Genomic DNA, 13,124 nt, shown 5'->3' with positions numbered 1-13,124 from the left:
TTAAGCAGCTGTTTTCGAAAGCTGAGACTATAAATAAAAGTGACACTTTAGTGCCAGTTCGCATGAAACTGAAACACAGATGAAATAGAAACCAGTAATTAGTTCTTAGATGTCTTCCTTCAATAGACAGTCACCTTATTTATTCCCCATATTTTTCACTGCAGCATAACGACGCTACCCAAATTAATGGTTCACTATGCAGGTATCATTCATACATAGACATCTTACTTCCAGCACACTGTGAATTGACTTGTTACTTGTGGACTTGTTACAAGGTTTCTCCTTCGATTTGCTGACTGAAAAATGTCAACAGACAATGAAGAGACATAATACCCATTTTATTTTGTACTGGCATCCATACCTATTTTGACAAATTTACCAAAACAACCTATCCAGAGAAGAAGCCCACACAAAATTTAAAAATTTTTAAAAACGGGGGAGGGAGTAGGGGGGCAAAAAAGTACATGGGCAATGCCTTGAGTCTCCTAATAGTAGTAAATCAAAATTAAATGCTTGACTTGCATTTTTTCTGTCTGTCAGACTGTTGAAACAGTATAAATAGGATGAAATCTTACTTTCCACTCAGGCTAAGTCAGCACTGACCAACAATAAACATCACCCATCTGACCACTGCACTCTCAATCTGTGTCCAAACAATGAAGCTCCTACATAGAACTGCTGAAGCCTGGAAGAGAAAAGACCCATGCAGACACTAAACTGCACATTAAAAGGTACAACAACAGGTAAATTTGCAGACAAGCAATCACACCTGACTAACAGCAAAATTAGTGCATCTATTAAGGTAAAAAAAAGCCATTTTGAAAACAAGCACAGTGGCTCTACAAGGCAAGCACAAGTCAGTAAGGACTGAGCAAGTCATGCAACCACCAACGCAGATCTTAACCTCAATTCAATGGGAAGCCTCCCCTAGCTCCTATTTTGGCAAGGCTGTAAAGCTACTGAGAATGTTTAGGTTAACTGAAAAACTGTAAATATGATACTTCAGACTAGTCACCAGAGGGATTTTTTTTTTAACACAAGTTATGCACATTTTATTTAATCGGTGTCCAGAAAAGACATCCTAAAAATCTGGGAAAATTATTTCCACTGATCAAATCTTAGTATTTCAATTGTGAGAGACACAGTCTATACAAACAAAACCTTATGGTTTTACCATATCTTTTCAAAATTTTCTCACCTTATTTTAACACTGAGCTTTATTGCTTCAGCTGCAGCTGGAAAAAAAAAAAAAAAAAAAAAAAAAAAAGACTCAAACCACAAACATCCCACCCAAAAAACCAAAAACCAAACCAATGTATTCCTCAAGTATCCAGCATCCAGTTAGAAGGATACCCAAGTCTGATTACTAAAAGGTAGGACAATCCTCAGTTAAGACTCGACCAAACACAGTTGTCAAGACATAAAAGCAAAAAGCAGGTAGAACATTAGTCTTCAACATTTCCTTATTTTAGGACCTCAAAAATTGTGTGCACAAAGGTGTTGTGCATGCATACACTTTCTCTATAGTAGGTGGAAACCTACCAGCAATGGCCTTGCTTTTTTCAACTACCTTTTTGTGGATTACGGAGTGCTCAGGAACCAGACAGAGAACTACCGAGTTGAGACTCCGTAATGTGATACGCCACCTTAAATTCCACCGGAAAACCAAACGAAAATATCAACCCCAGTCAGAAAAGCCCAGGAGGTACAAAAAGATAAATTTTCCGACGCTGTGACTAAGTTACGTCTCAAGTACTCAACGTCTCGACTCAAAAGCAGGAATCATTTTGCCACACATGCACAAAGGAATGTGTTTGCGACCAATAAGCCATCTGGAGAGCAACCCCCCCCCCCCAACCCAGAGCGTCATTATGAAATATGCAGTAGATCGCCACACCTCCACCAACACGTGAATAAATATTTATATTATTTTTAATAATTTTGGTCAGGGAGAGACGGAGAATGCATACAACCAGCGCCATTACAAAGAATACCAACAGTTCTTCTACACTAAAGAAATCTCCCCGAAGCCTCGCAAACTGAAACTAAAGCTATTTTTAACCTACGCCACTTAGAAAGTGAAAATAACCAGCTTAGCGCTTGCAAGAGACACCAGCACGAAGCCGAAGCCCGCTTAGAGAAGCCCCCGGCCGCCGCAGAGCAATTGTGAGCACAAAGACCCGCTCAATACGCCGGCACCGAAGGCGTTCAAGCGGCTCTGCCCGGCATTTAGCTTTCAAAACCCAGGAAACACCTCAAAGCCCAGAGAACAATCACGCCGTTATCCCGGAATTTTGACGTTTTATCAGCAATCTTTAGAGGCTCAGGGCCGGTAAATCCGGAGCCTCGTTCAGCCCCGGGCATAAACCGCGGCTCTCGATCTATTTTGAGCCTCCGCGATCCGCCGCCGCCCAACTTCCCCGCTGGATCTCCCTCATGCAACAGTTCCTTCAGGGAGGGAGGGAGGGAGCGGGGAGGGAGAGGGCTGCCGAGCAGCGGCGGCAGCGCTCGCAGGGAGCCGAGAGCCCCTGCTGTGCCCGGGATCCCACCCGGGAGGAGCGGAGGGCTTAGGGCCGCCCCACGCAGGGCGCAGGAAACTTCGGAGCGGCAGCCACCGCTGCTGCGGGACAACCCGGCCGAGGGGAAGTGGTAACCCGGCCGGTAGCGCCGAGAACCGGCTTCAGACGTGGGGACGGCCGGCAACTCCCCACCCCTCCGCCCCGTTCCCAGTCTGCGGGGACACGTCGAGGGGTAGAAACCCCGCTGTCACGCTGCCCCCGAGAGGAAGAGAGGGGGGACGAGGGGACGCCCACCCCCGAGAAGGATGGGGGAGGGCAGAGGGGGACGGGAGAGGGAGCACGGTGGTTGGAAGGGGCGGCCGCTCCCCTCCGCACCTCAAGGGGCATCAGGGGCTAAGAACAGCTCAACGACGCCCGCCCCCCGGCTCGGCCCCCGCCCTTACCCAGGTAGTGCCTCCGCAGCAGGCCGGGCTCTTCCAACCCCAGGCTCCGCTTCCGCACGTCCCACAGGAGGTGGGGGCAGTGCCCGCGGGACATGGTCCCGCCAAAGGAAGGGGCGCGAGGGGTACCGGGCGCTGCGCTGGTACCGGCCGCCCCGCGCGATCACCATGGAAACCGACCGGCCCGGCCGCGCGGCGCTCCCCTCACGCCCGCCTCTCGCCGCGGCGCCGACGGGGAGCGAACGACGGGGACCCAGCGGCGACGGCGGCGGGGCCGGCGGCGGCTCCGCGCCCCGCCCACACGCGTGGTGTCCCGCCCCTCACGCGTGGAACCCCGCCCCGCCGCGCCCCGCCCCCGCTGCCAGGGAGGGGCCGCACCGCTCCGAGACCACCGGGAACTCGCGCGAGTTGGCGACTTCGCCTCGGGGGATCTTCCTCCCCGCCCCCGGGCTTTCCTCGAATGGGGTCGAAGCGTTGTGGAAATGACGTGTGAAGACAACGCGCTGGGCTTCGCCCATCAAACCGGGTCTCCGGCCCGAGCGGCGAAGTCACAACGCAGCCATCTTGGGTGTGGGAGCATAGGGACAGCTGCAGGTTTCTGGCACCGGCCATCTTGAATGAGCTAGTGAAGCGGCCCCGGAGGCCATCTTTGAACCGGGCGCCCGTGCCCTTCCCGAAGACGTCCGTGACGCTTCCTCCCGGCGGCCCGGCGCCAGCTCTGCTCACCAGGCGAGGGGCAGGTCACCCCTAACCAATAGGGCTGCGCGAACTCGTCCGCCCCGCCCCGCCCCTTGCAAAATCCGCCAATCAGCGTGCAGGGGCCTGCGCGCCCCGCCCCCCGGCAGGCTGGTGACAGGTGGGCGGGGCTTGCTGCGGGCGGTGGAAGGACGGCGGGTCGCGGGGAGACCGAGATACCGGTACCTGATCGCCCGGCACTCCTCGCCCTTCAGACATGGCGGCCGCCGCCGCGGGGCTTCGCGCCTCCTACCACCGCCTGCTCGACCGCATCGAGCTCATGCTGCCGCCGCGGTTCCGGCCCTTTTACAACCACCCGGCAGGTAACGGGGAACCCTCCTCCGTCGGTGGCCGAACGGCTGCCAGGCTGCGCTGCTACCGAGCGAAGGGCCGGGGAAGGGTCTCCGGTTGGGTCCGAGGGGCAGGAGGCGAGGTGCAACGAGTCCCGTCGGGGGAGGCGGGGAGGTGGCGGGGGTGCCTGAGCGGTGGGCAGCGGGGAGGGGTGTACGGGGTGTCCTCTGCCTGCCGAGGCTGCACCGGGGAAAGCGGAATCGGGCAGCGGAATCGTGCCTTTCGTACCTATAGTTCTGACACGGAGAATGCTGCCGAAGAGCAGGCTGCTGTTCGCTAAGGGAAAATATATTTTATTTGGAAAGAAAATTTTTTAAAAGGCGGACACGATGCTGATTGCTCCTCCCTGCAATACGCACGGGTGTACTTGAGTGTCACTGTGGCGTTATTCCGCGGTTTGAATCCGTGGGATGTCTGAGCCAGCTGATCCTAATGAAGGGGCCTATGAGGATTTCCAGAGAGGCCCCAAAGCTCCAGCAGCCCCTTCTTCCAAATGGACGTGCTGAAAAAACAGGGGGGTGCGCTGCAAGAATGCCTTGTTTTGAAGTGTACTCTGGTTTAAGTCAAGCTGCTGTTCACTTTGTTTTCTTTCTGCTGGGTCCGGTGCTCCTCCCGAAGACAACTTGTGCTCTTTGTGAATCCACTGATGTATCTGAAACTCTCCAGTGGGTATGGAAGGGCTCAAGTTTCCCCGAAATGAGCTACCCTTAGCTGTCCTGAAGCTTACCCTTATTTGAACAAGCAGGTTTTTTTGTATTACTAGTGAGAATCCTCTTGCAAAATGATCTGTTTCAGTGCCATTTGGGTGATGTTTGCCATGTAAACAAATTTCATAGTGTAGTTAAAAAGAACGTTTGATAAAATCCTAGAATTCCACAGGCTGTTATTTCCTCTGTTTAGTTTCAGTGTGGTACACATCCTTGACTTTTCACCTACCTGGAATATGCACTCAGAAAAGGGGCTTTACTTTTCAGCCAGTTGCTCCAGCCTCCAAGTCCTCTGTTGAAATGAAAGCTGCTGCATCAAAGAACCTACAGTTCAAAGACTGAAAACTGCAGTTATCGAAATGTCTGATTCATACTTAATTCACTAGGGCAATATATATAAATTTAACCCAAATTTAACTTTTATATACAGAGTCAATATGCCTACCCTTCCATTGTAAAGATGCCAATCAAGCCTTTGAGTGCCACGTTCATCTGGTGTGAAATGTGTCAGCTTGCCACTGCTTATATTGAAAACAAGGCATAGTGAGATTTGGCAACATGTGTGTCCATTCTTCATCAGAACTGTAGTACTAATTGAGAAAGGCTTTGACTGTTCTCTTGCAGTGCTCTTCACTTCATGGAACTGTCTGTGGGCCACTTTTGTTTGCCATCATAATGATGAAAAGAATAAAACCAAAATCCAGATTTTAGGAACTCTCTGTGTGTAGGTATATGTGTGTGTGTGTGTGTGTATCTGCCACAATGGAGTGGAACATCTCCCATATGAGGAAAGGCTGGTGGAGCTGGGTCTCTTTAGCTTGCAGAAGACTGAGGGGTGACCTCATTAATGTTTATAAATATGTAAAGGGAGAGTGTCAGGAGGGTGGAGTCAGGCTCTTCTCAGTGACGCCCAATGATAGGACAAGGGGCAGTGAGTGCAAGGTGGAGCATAGGAGGTTCCGTGTAAACATAAGAAAAAGCTTTTCCACTGTCAGGGTGACAGGGCACTGGAACAGGATGCCCAGTGAGGTTGTGAAGTCTCCTTCTCTGGAGACATTCAAAACTCACCTTGACATTTTCTTGTGTGACCTACACTAGGTGGTCCTGCTCTGGCAGGGGGGTTGGACTTGATGATCTCTCAAGGTCCCTTCCAACCCCTAACACTGTGATTTCTGTGGTAATCCCTCCTGATGGTATGAGAAAAGCCACAGAGCAGCAAGCAGGTATCAAAACTGAGCCTTTGCTGCTTCTGTTTCAGCCTTGAATGTCTTGAAGGTGGGTCTGTGTGAAATTTATGCAACAGATGTTACTCTGACTGCAAAACAAGTAGGTTAAAAATGAAAGGCTCACATTTTATCTCTGGTACCATCAAAGCTTCTAGTCTAATTTAGGAATGTGTCATTATCATGAAGTTACAGATCACTTGTAAGACATGAAGAACAATGCGTGCCTCTTTTCTTGCACAAAGAAAGCTTCCAGTAAAATAACTAATGCCTGATCTGAAAAGCTGTTTCTTTGGCTGGCATTGCACACAGCCAAGCTGCTACAGAACAGTGAAGGGCTTGGGGCACAGCACACCAACTCTTCTGGCTGCCACAGGGAAGGCAGGTGAACATGGCTCTTGGCAGTGACATGGAAGCATGGGCTGAGGTTGTACTCCCTCTCCTTTGACCTCTTGTTCATTTTGCATGATTAAACTAAACTCTCCAGGACAAAGACTTCCTACATTTAATAGAAATCATAAACTCTATGAACTGGATGCATACATGGGTATCCAAACTAGCCTCTGGTATGTCCCTGCTCTGATGTGCTGCTGTCATATCCATCCTCAAAAAATTCTGCATGTCAGGATCTAGAATGAGCTCACCCCAGCTGGGTGCTTGCTGGCGTGCCTTCAGGCAAGGAGGGGTTCTGCTGACTGCATTTGACAGCCTTCCCTTATAACAAGCTTAGTTTGGTACCTTACTTGTCTAAAATAGTTTCTTACTTTTGTTGTCAGCAGTTTTAAATTATCTAGTTATCTATTATTAATAAAAAAAAAAAAAGTAATTCTTCTTGAAAACTTTAGCAGTTGTTCAGGGAGTGTTTTAATAATTTACACTAACCCCACATTTTTAGAAGAAAAGAGATGATAGTAACTAAAGCTACTTCTGTAAGAACTCCATCTCACAGATTTATACGGAGCTGTATTTGCAGCATGGTACTGACATACTAAGTAGCTGCCTAAGAGACCAGCAACTTAAGTTTTTATCTTTGAAGGATGAATACTGAGCTGTATTCATGCAACAAGATTAGACAACCGCATCCATTAAAAAGAAAAAAATTCCCTGTGTTCATAGAAATATTCAGATATTCAAGTGAAAAGTTAATGTGCTTATTGTAATTAGTAACCGCAGTTTGAAACCTGATCGCTGTCACATGCAATGTGGGTCTAAGAGGGCTTTATGCAAAGCTGCCAAGCCAGTTTTTGTTGTATTCTGCATTGCAGTTGTCCTGCCCTTTTATAGGGCTTAGGTGGTTTTAAGGTGACAGAGAAACTGCTATTTGTAACAGTCTTATCACCCAAATTATAACTTGCTTCACAGGTCCTTGCCATAGAAACCTGACAGTTAATTTTTTCTCAAGTCATATTTTTAAATCCGAGTCTGCTCAAAACAGGGAGTATAAATAGTTACTGTGAGGCCTTTTAAAGGCTGAATTGTTGGTGAAAAATTAGCTCACATAAAAAGAAAGCAGCCAAAGTCCTAGTGTTTATTATTTATATTTTAAAACTTTACTCATAATATGTAACATATTACAGTGAAAACTTGTCTGTATCTTGCATATTATCAGAATGCTGAGCAGTGGCCTAATGAGACCTAAAACTCAATGTGTTTCAGTGAAATCAGAACTAGTGTCCCAACTGTGTCACACTCTGGTGGGTTGATACTTTAGATTGTGGTCTCTCTTTTAAGACTTCAATCTGTAGTCTTAGAGTAATGATTTCTGTCGTGGCTGGAAGTCTGCACATTGCAGGTGTGGCATTACAGAGCTTTGTTTTAATCAACCAGTTGCCATTTTAGCACCTCTGTAAGATATGTATTTTCAAGAGAGATGTTTTTCCCCCATACTCCTTTACACTGATTTTACTCCCTTCATTCTGAAAATTTTTTCTTCCCCCATAATCCTCCTTTGCCTATTGGTAGTTTATTGGGGTGTAGGGTTGATTGGGTGGGAAGCATTATTTCTACTAGAAAGACATTATTAAGAGGTGCAGATTAGGGGTGAATGAAAACACTCTCTTTGTGACATCTGCTGCTACTTATGTTAGCAATTTGTACTCTCACTTTAACCATCTGATGCTGCTGTGTAGCATGTGGAGCTGGGGCTGTGATTTGAAAAGGGAATGAGGAAGTAATTTGTTACAGTTAACAGTAATAAAATACTTTTGCCTTTAAGTTTACAAGATGAAGTTCACAGAGATTTCAAATACTGTTAGTCCAGCTGTAGAGTAACTTTAATCATAGAGAAACTGTGCCCACTATTCCTAGGCCTTCTCCAAACTCTTTTCATAATTTTGCTTGCTCTAGAGTCCTTGTCAACTTAAAAATGGAAATACAAAGTCCTACTCATCTGTTGCAGAAACAGGTGGACTGATTACACAACTTGATACACTGGGTTGATGAACTAGAAACTGTGCTAATATAAACAATTCATTATTTAATTAAAAAAAAAAAAAAAGGAGAAAGAAAAAAGAAAAGAAAGTAAACAAAAAAACCCTGTAAAACCCAAACCCAACAGCCAACAAAACAAACCCAAAACTGTCGGTGGGTATTAAAACTGCCAGATCTCACTGAATAATTTAACTTCTCATCTTTTTTTTTTTTTTTTTTCCTCTTCTCCCTCAGGTCCCAAAACAGTGTTTTTCTGGGCACCTATTATGAAATGGGTAAGTATGCCAGCTGGTGTCAGGATGTCCATCAGAGGGCAATCTGCAGTAGCTCACTGAGCAAACAACAGTCTCCCAGCAGACATATGAGCCTACAGAAAGATTTAATGCCAAAGCTCTAATTTTTAATATATGAGGAGGAACAAAATTAGCCCTAGTAACATATAGCACAACATGAAGGGAATACATTGGGGGGAAAAATACTTTGTGGAAAAGTTGTACCTTTATTGAAGGTCTCACAAAAGTTTTGTCTTGTGAAACACTAACAGTTGCTCAATATATTGAGCTGAGGGCATGAATTGGCATAACTGAAAATTCTTAAAGCATGTATTTCTTCTGAGATTGAGGAATTTGAAAAGTATTTTAAGGAACCCAGTTCTTAAGCCTCACAGTTTAAAGATAGGTTAAAGCATGTCAGAGTGCATGGTAATCTTGAGAAAAGAAAACTGCCGTTTCGTCTGTCAGTAGCTCCTTGCAATTCTGCTCCCTACTTGTTTATACCCCTTGACTGTGTCTGTGCACAGGTGAAATCTATGCCTCCTCCTAATTCACAGTGCTCCTTTCTTGTAATGCCAACCAATACTTGTATTGGCACATATAAAATAAATGACCTTTAAAACCATAAAGCTACTTGACCTTATTTGATAACAAGCAAGGATATAGCCTGTGCTTCCTGTTACCAGCTGGTTTGTAAGTTTGCCATTGTGAACCCCTACTTTTTATAGGCCACAGGCAATGCATTCTGCTTTAGGTTTCCTTGTCAGTCTGAACTGGAGCTACAGTAACCAAACCATGGTTAACCTTCCTGTTTCTCAGAGGCTCTCTCAGCCTGAGAATCTGGGCAACTCTTGAGAGCAGGCTAGTGTCAACTGTGGATGTATCAAAAGAGCTTATACCAAAAGATGGTTTTTTCTTTTGTGAACATGCAGGAAAATCTTCATTGAGGAGTTAAATTTACTTCTCCTTACATGGCAAAGGTGCATTTACTGCAATTTACCCAAGTGTGCTTTAAGTCTGTAGCTCCATGACACCCCTGCAGCAGTATCAGTCCCAGAAGTGAGGCAGCACATAGAAGTCTCTGCCCTTGAAAACTGGTTTCTTCATTGGGGTTAAAGGACTCCTTAGAGGCAGTCAGTGAATTAAAAGTGTTAAAATCTCTAACTTGTGAGTGGTTTTTTGTTTTGTTTTGTAAAATCCTGTAACATGACATGAATTTTTAGTTCCAGTAGAGGGCAATAACAAAACAAATCAAGCAGTGTGTTTGCTAGTAATGGTAAGTAGATCAGCCAAGCTATTCCTCACTTTACCTGAAAGTCTTCTACTTTTAATGAAATTATATTAAAAAAGGAAGCACTTTTATCTCCTCAGATGAAGCTAAGTGAAGACTATATGCTGTCCCACCTACATCTTTACCAGCAATATCTTTATATCTGAGCTTTAGAAAGAAGGACCTCATATAGATAAGCTTTACTTGTTGCAAGAAAAAACAGGATTTTTTCAGCTGCTGTCTTAAGCAACTGTGCTTAAATTAACCTTGTTCTTAATTTAATAAAAATTGCCACTGCCAGTTGCACCCCATAACTGAGTTCTTATTCCTACCACGAAGGAATAGAAGTGGATGTTTTTTCCAAGATCCTAATTACTCTGCTCATATATTGCATTCCATCTCCTGGATAATGCTTACAGAATAAGCACTGAACTAGAAAGCAACTTTACAAAGAAGTGTTTGATCTGTTAGAGGAGCTCCTGGTCCTGGACTGGTGCTCACTGTATTTCTCTTTACAGGGTTTGGTGTGTGCTGGAATGGCTGATATGACCAGACCAGCAGAAAAGCTCAGTACAGCACAGTCTGCAGTACTAACGGCCACAGGTAAAGCCAAAATTACTCCATGATTTTACACAGCACCCTCTCTAGAAGTGTATACACTTCTTCCCAGATCAGTACTAATCCACTTCTCCAGAAGAAGCCTAACTGCAATATGCTAGCTCTCAATATTGCTGTTGGGTGATAATTCTAGGACAGACTCATACTTGTTACTAAATTTGTGAAATATCTGTGATTATGTAACTATTTTTTTTCATGTCTGAATTCCAAACTGTTCAGAGCAAGTTGTTTTGAGTTAGGGTACCAGTTTCCCCATTGCAATTTCCTCCCTTAAGTTACAATGATACCACTGATTTCACTAAGTGACCTCTTCTGACCTGATATCCTGGAGGACAGAGTGACCTTTTTAGAACAAGCTTCAAGTTATTAAAAAAATAGAAGGGCAATTATACTAATGTAACTGGAAGGAATTCTGTGTGTTATGTCCAACTTGGAAGCAGTGGTACATGGACTGGTGGACTGCTGTCTTCCAAAATTTTTCACAGTGGCAGAAACACTATTCTGTAATCAAGGTGTTCCACCAGGTCTTGTCAGGGGCAGGACTTGTGGCAGCTAAAGCTGAAAGTCAAAATGACAGCTGCCACCTTCTTTGGACTTTATTTTGGTATATGACACAGAGCTGTGCATGTGGCATAATATGCAAACCTTTCTTGACTTGTGGAGGTGGTGCAGGAAGCTGGATATACCGCAGCAAAATGCCACTACCCTGCAACTCTGCTAGAGAATTAAGGTCTAGTCTGCTGTAGAGTATAGAAGATCTCTGATATTAATACTATGGTTGAGCTTATTGTCTAGTTATTTTGGAAAAATACAATATATTTAACTGAGAAATGGCTAGTTATAAGAAAAGCAGTTATCTAACATGAAGTTGTCAAACTTGTTTACTTAAACTTAACTCAGGAATGTCTGAATGTTTCACTTTAAAGACTTAACATATTTGAACTTTTCCTTTCATTCAACAGGCCTTGTTTGGTCAAGGTACTCTCTAGTTATTATTCCTAAAAACTGGAGCCTTTTTGCCGTGAACTTTTTTGTTGGCTGTGCTGGTGGCTCTCAACTCTTTCGAATATGGAGGTATGTATTAAGAAGCCCTGCTTTGAATACTGCAACAAAATACTTATGCCTCCTCATCTTAACCAGGAGTTTATAAAGTCTGCCAGTCTCAATGTCCTTGCAACAGGGGAGAGGAACTGAACAATTAATTAAACATTGCAGAACATTTTGCTACATTGTTAGTTTTCCAGCTGAGTGGGTGTGAGGTTTTAAGTATTTACAGTATTGCCAGAGCATGTTTTAACGAATGCTGTAAGATCTAGTTTCTGGGTCTAAGGCTGTAGTGAAATGAGGCAACCAGGTGCCACTAATTACCAGGTAGTGGGCATGAGCTTGTGTTAAACCCACCTGTGCCTGATCAGGGCGGGCCCCCACTGCGCATGAGCAGGATTGGGGGGCCAATAAAAGGTGAGGCTTGAAGCACAGGCTCAGCTCAGTCCTGAGCAACCCAGCAGAGAGGTCAGTCGCTTCTCTCAGCACTGCACTGCCACTAGCACTCATCGCCCTCAGGGCGAGGCTTGAGTGGTGCAGCCGGCTAACACGCTGTTACACAGACAACCTGAGCAATGCTGAGGCCGTGGGTTTGAGACTCCTCAGAGCCTCACCCTAAGGGCAATGAGCGCTAGTGGCACAATGAAGGTAGTGCAGTGCTGAGAGAAGCTACTGACCTCTCTGCAGACGTGCTCAGGACTGAGCTGAGACTGCGCTTCAAGCCTCACCTTTTATTGGCCCCCTAATCCTGCTCATATGCAGTGGGGGCCTGCCCTAATCAGGCACAGGTGGGCTTAACACAAGCTCATGCCCACTCCCTGGCAATTAGTGGCACCTGGTTGCCTCATTTCACTACATAAGGCATTCTTCAAAAGCTGTAAATCTGGGTGACAAACAGGATAGTTCTTCCCCTCATAAGCTTTGCACTTTTGTCATCTTTCAATGTTGAATCATGTCAGTTCCAGCTGGATTTAGGGGTTCTTAAACACAGCAGCATTTTATTTTTATTGTATCTTGAAGAAAAATTCAGAGTTCTCTGGCTTCAGCACTGGCCAGGAATGAGACAAGCTTAAAGTAATCTGGAACCACTCATATGAGTGAAACCATCCTATCCTGAATTTCCACCCTCAAGTCCATGGTAATTTTAAACCTCCTCTGCTGAACAGATTGTTATGAAATCACTGTTGTTGTAACTGGTTTCCTGTTCTTAGTCAGTGCCCCTTTTTATTGTTTTTATTTTTTTCCCTATACTACAGGTATAACCAGGAGCTAAAAGCAAAACAACAGGAGTAGCTGCAGCAGAGAGATGCTTAACTCAACCAGTCAAATCCAACAACGCACAAACCCTTCCCCATGGGACCTAGCTTCACTAATTTTAATGGTTTTTTCCTCGGAGAAAATGAAAGAGAAAATCTAAATATTTAGAGAGCAAATGTTTTCTAAGTGCAAATAACAAAGTATCTCCATACCTTTAAATAAAATACAGCCTTTTAAATTGAAGTAAAATTGTGTGTC

The 13,124-nt window shown here is 45.2% G+C and overlaps 2 protein-coding genes across 8 annotated transcripts in view; one reads left to right on the top strand and one right to left on the bottom strand.

The window, feature by feature from the left end:
* Positions 1-3,229, bottom strand: part of DCAF6 (DDB1 and CUL4 associated factor 6) — an 86,784-nt gene extending 83,555 nt beyond the window's left edge. For 6 of the 7 annotated variants that reach the window (XM_030469300.1, XM_030469301.1, XM_030469303.1 and 3 more), the window contains exon 1: positions 2,963-3,229. In XM_030469300.1, the coding sequence (XP_030325160.1) occupies positions 2,963-3,056 (94 nt within the window). In that variant the 5' untranslated portion in view covers positions 3,057-3,229. The remainder of the gene's footprint in view (positions 1-2,962) is intronic. The other variant, XM_030469307.1, reaches the window with a different exon arrangement.
* Positions 3,230-3,792: 563 nt separating this feature from the next.
* MPC2 (mitochondrial pyruvate carrier 2) lies at positions 3,793-13,115 on the top strand. Its single transcript, XM_030469308.1, has 5 exons — positions 3,793-4,017; positions 8,640-8,680; positions 10,466-10,550; positions 11,528-11,639; positions 12,866-13,115. Exons 1-5 carry the CDS (start codon positions 3,912-3,914, stop codon positions 12,900-12,902), a joined length of 381 nt encoding a protein of 126 aa, XP_030325168.1. The 5' UTR covers positions 3,793-3,911; the 3' UTR covers positions 12,903-13,115.
* Positions 13,116-13,124: the final 9 nt, after the last annotated feature.

This window comes from Calypte anna, chromosome 1, assembly GCF_003957555.1.
Source record: "Calypte anna isolate BGI_N300 chromosome 1, bCalAnn1_v1.p, whole genome shotgun sequence".
In the NCBI taxonomy this organism is placed as follows: domain Eukaryota; kingdom Metazoa; phylum Chordata; class Aves; order Apodiformes; family Trochilidae; genus Calypte; species Calypte anna.
The sequence above is the reverse complement of the archived record's forward strand: the minus strand, read 5'-3'. Positions and strand labels throughout refer to the sequence as shown.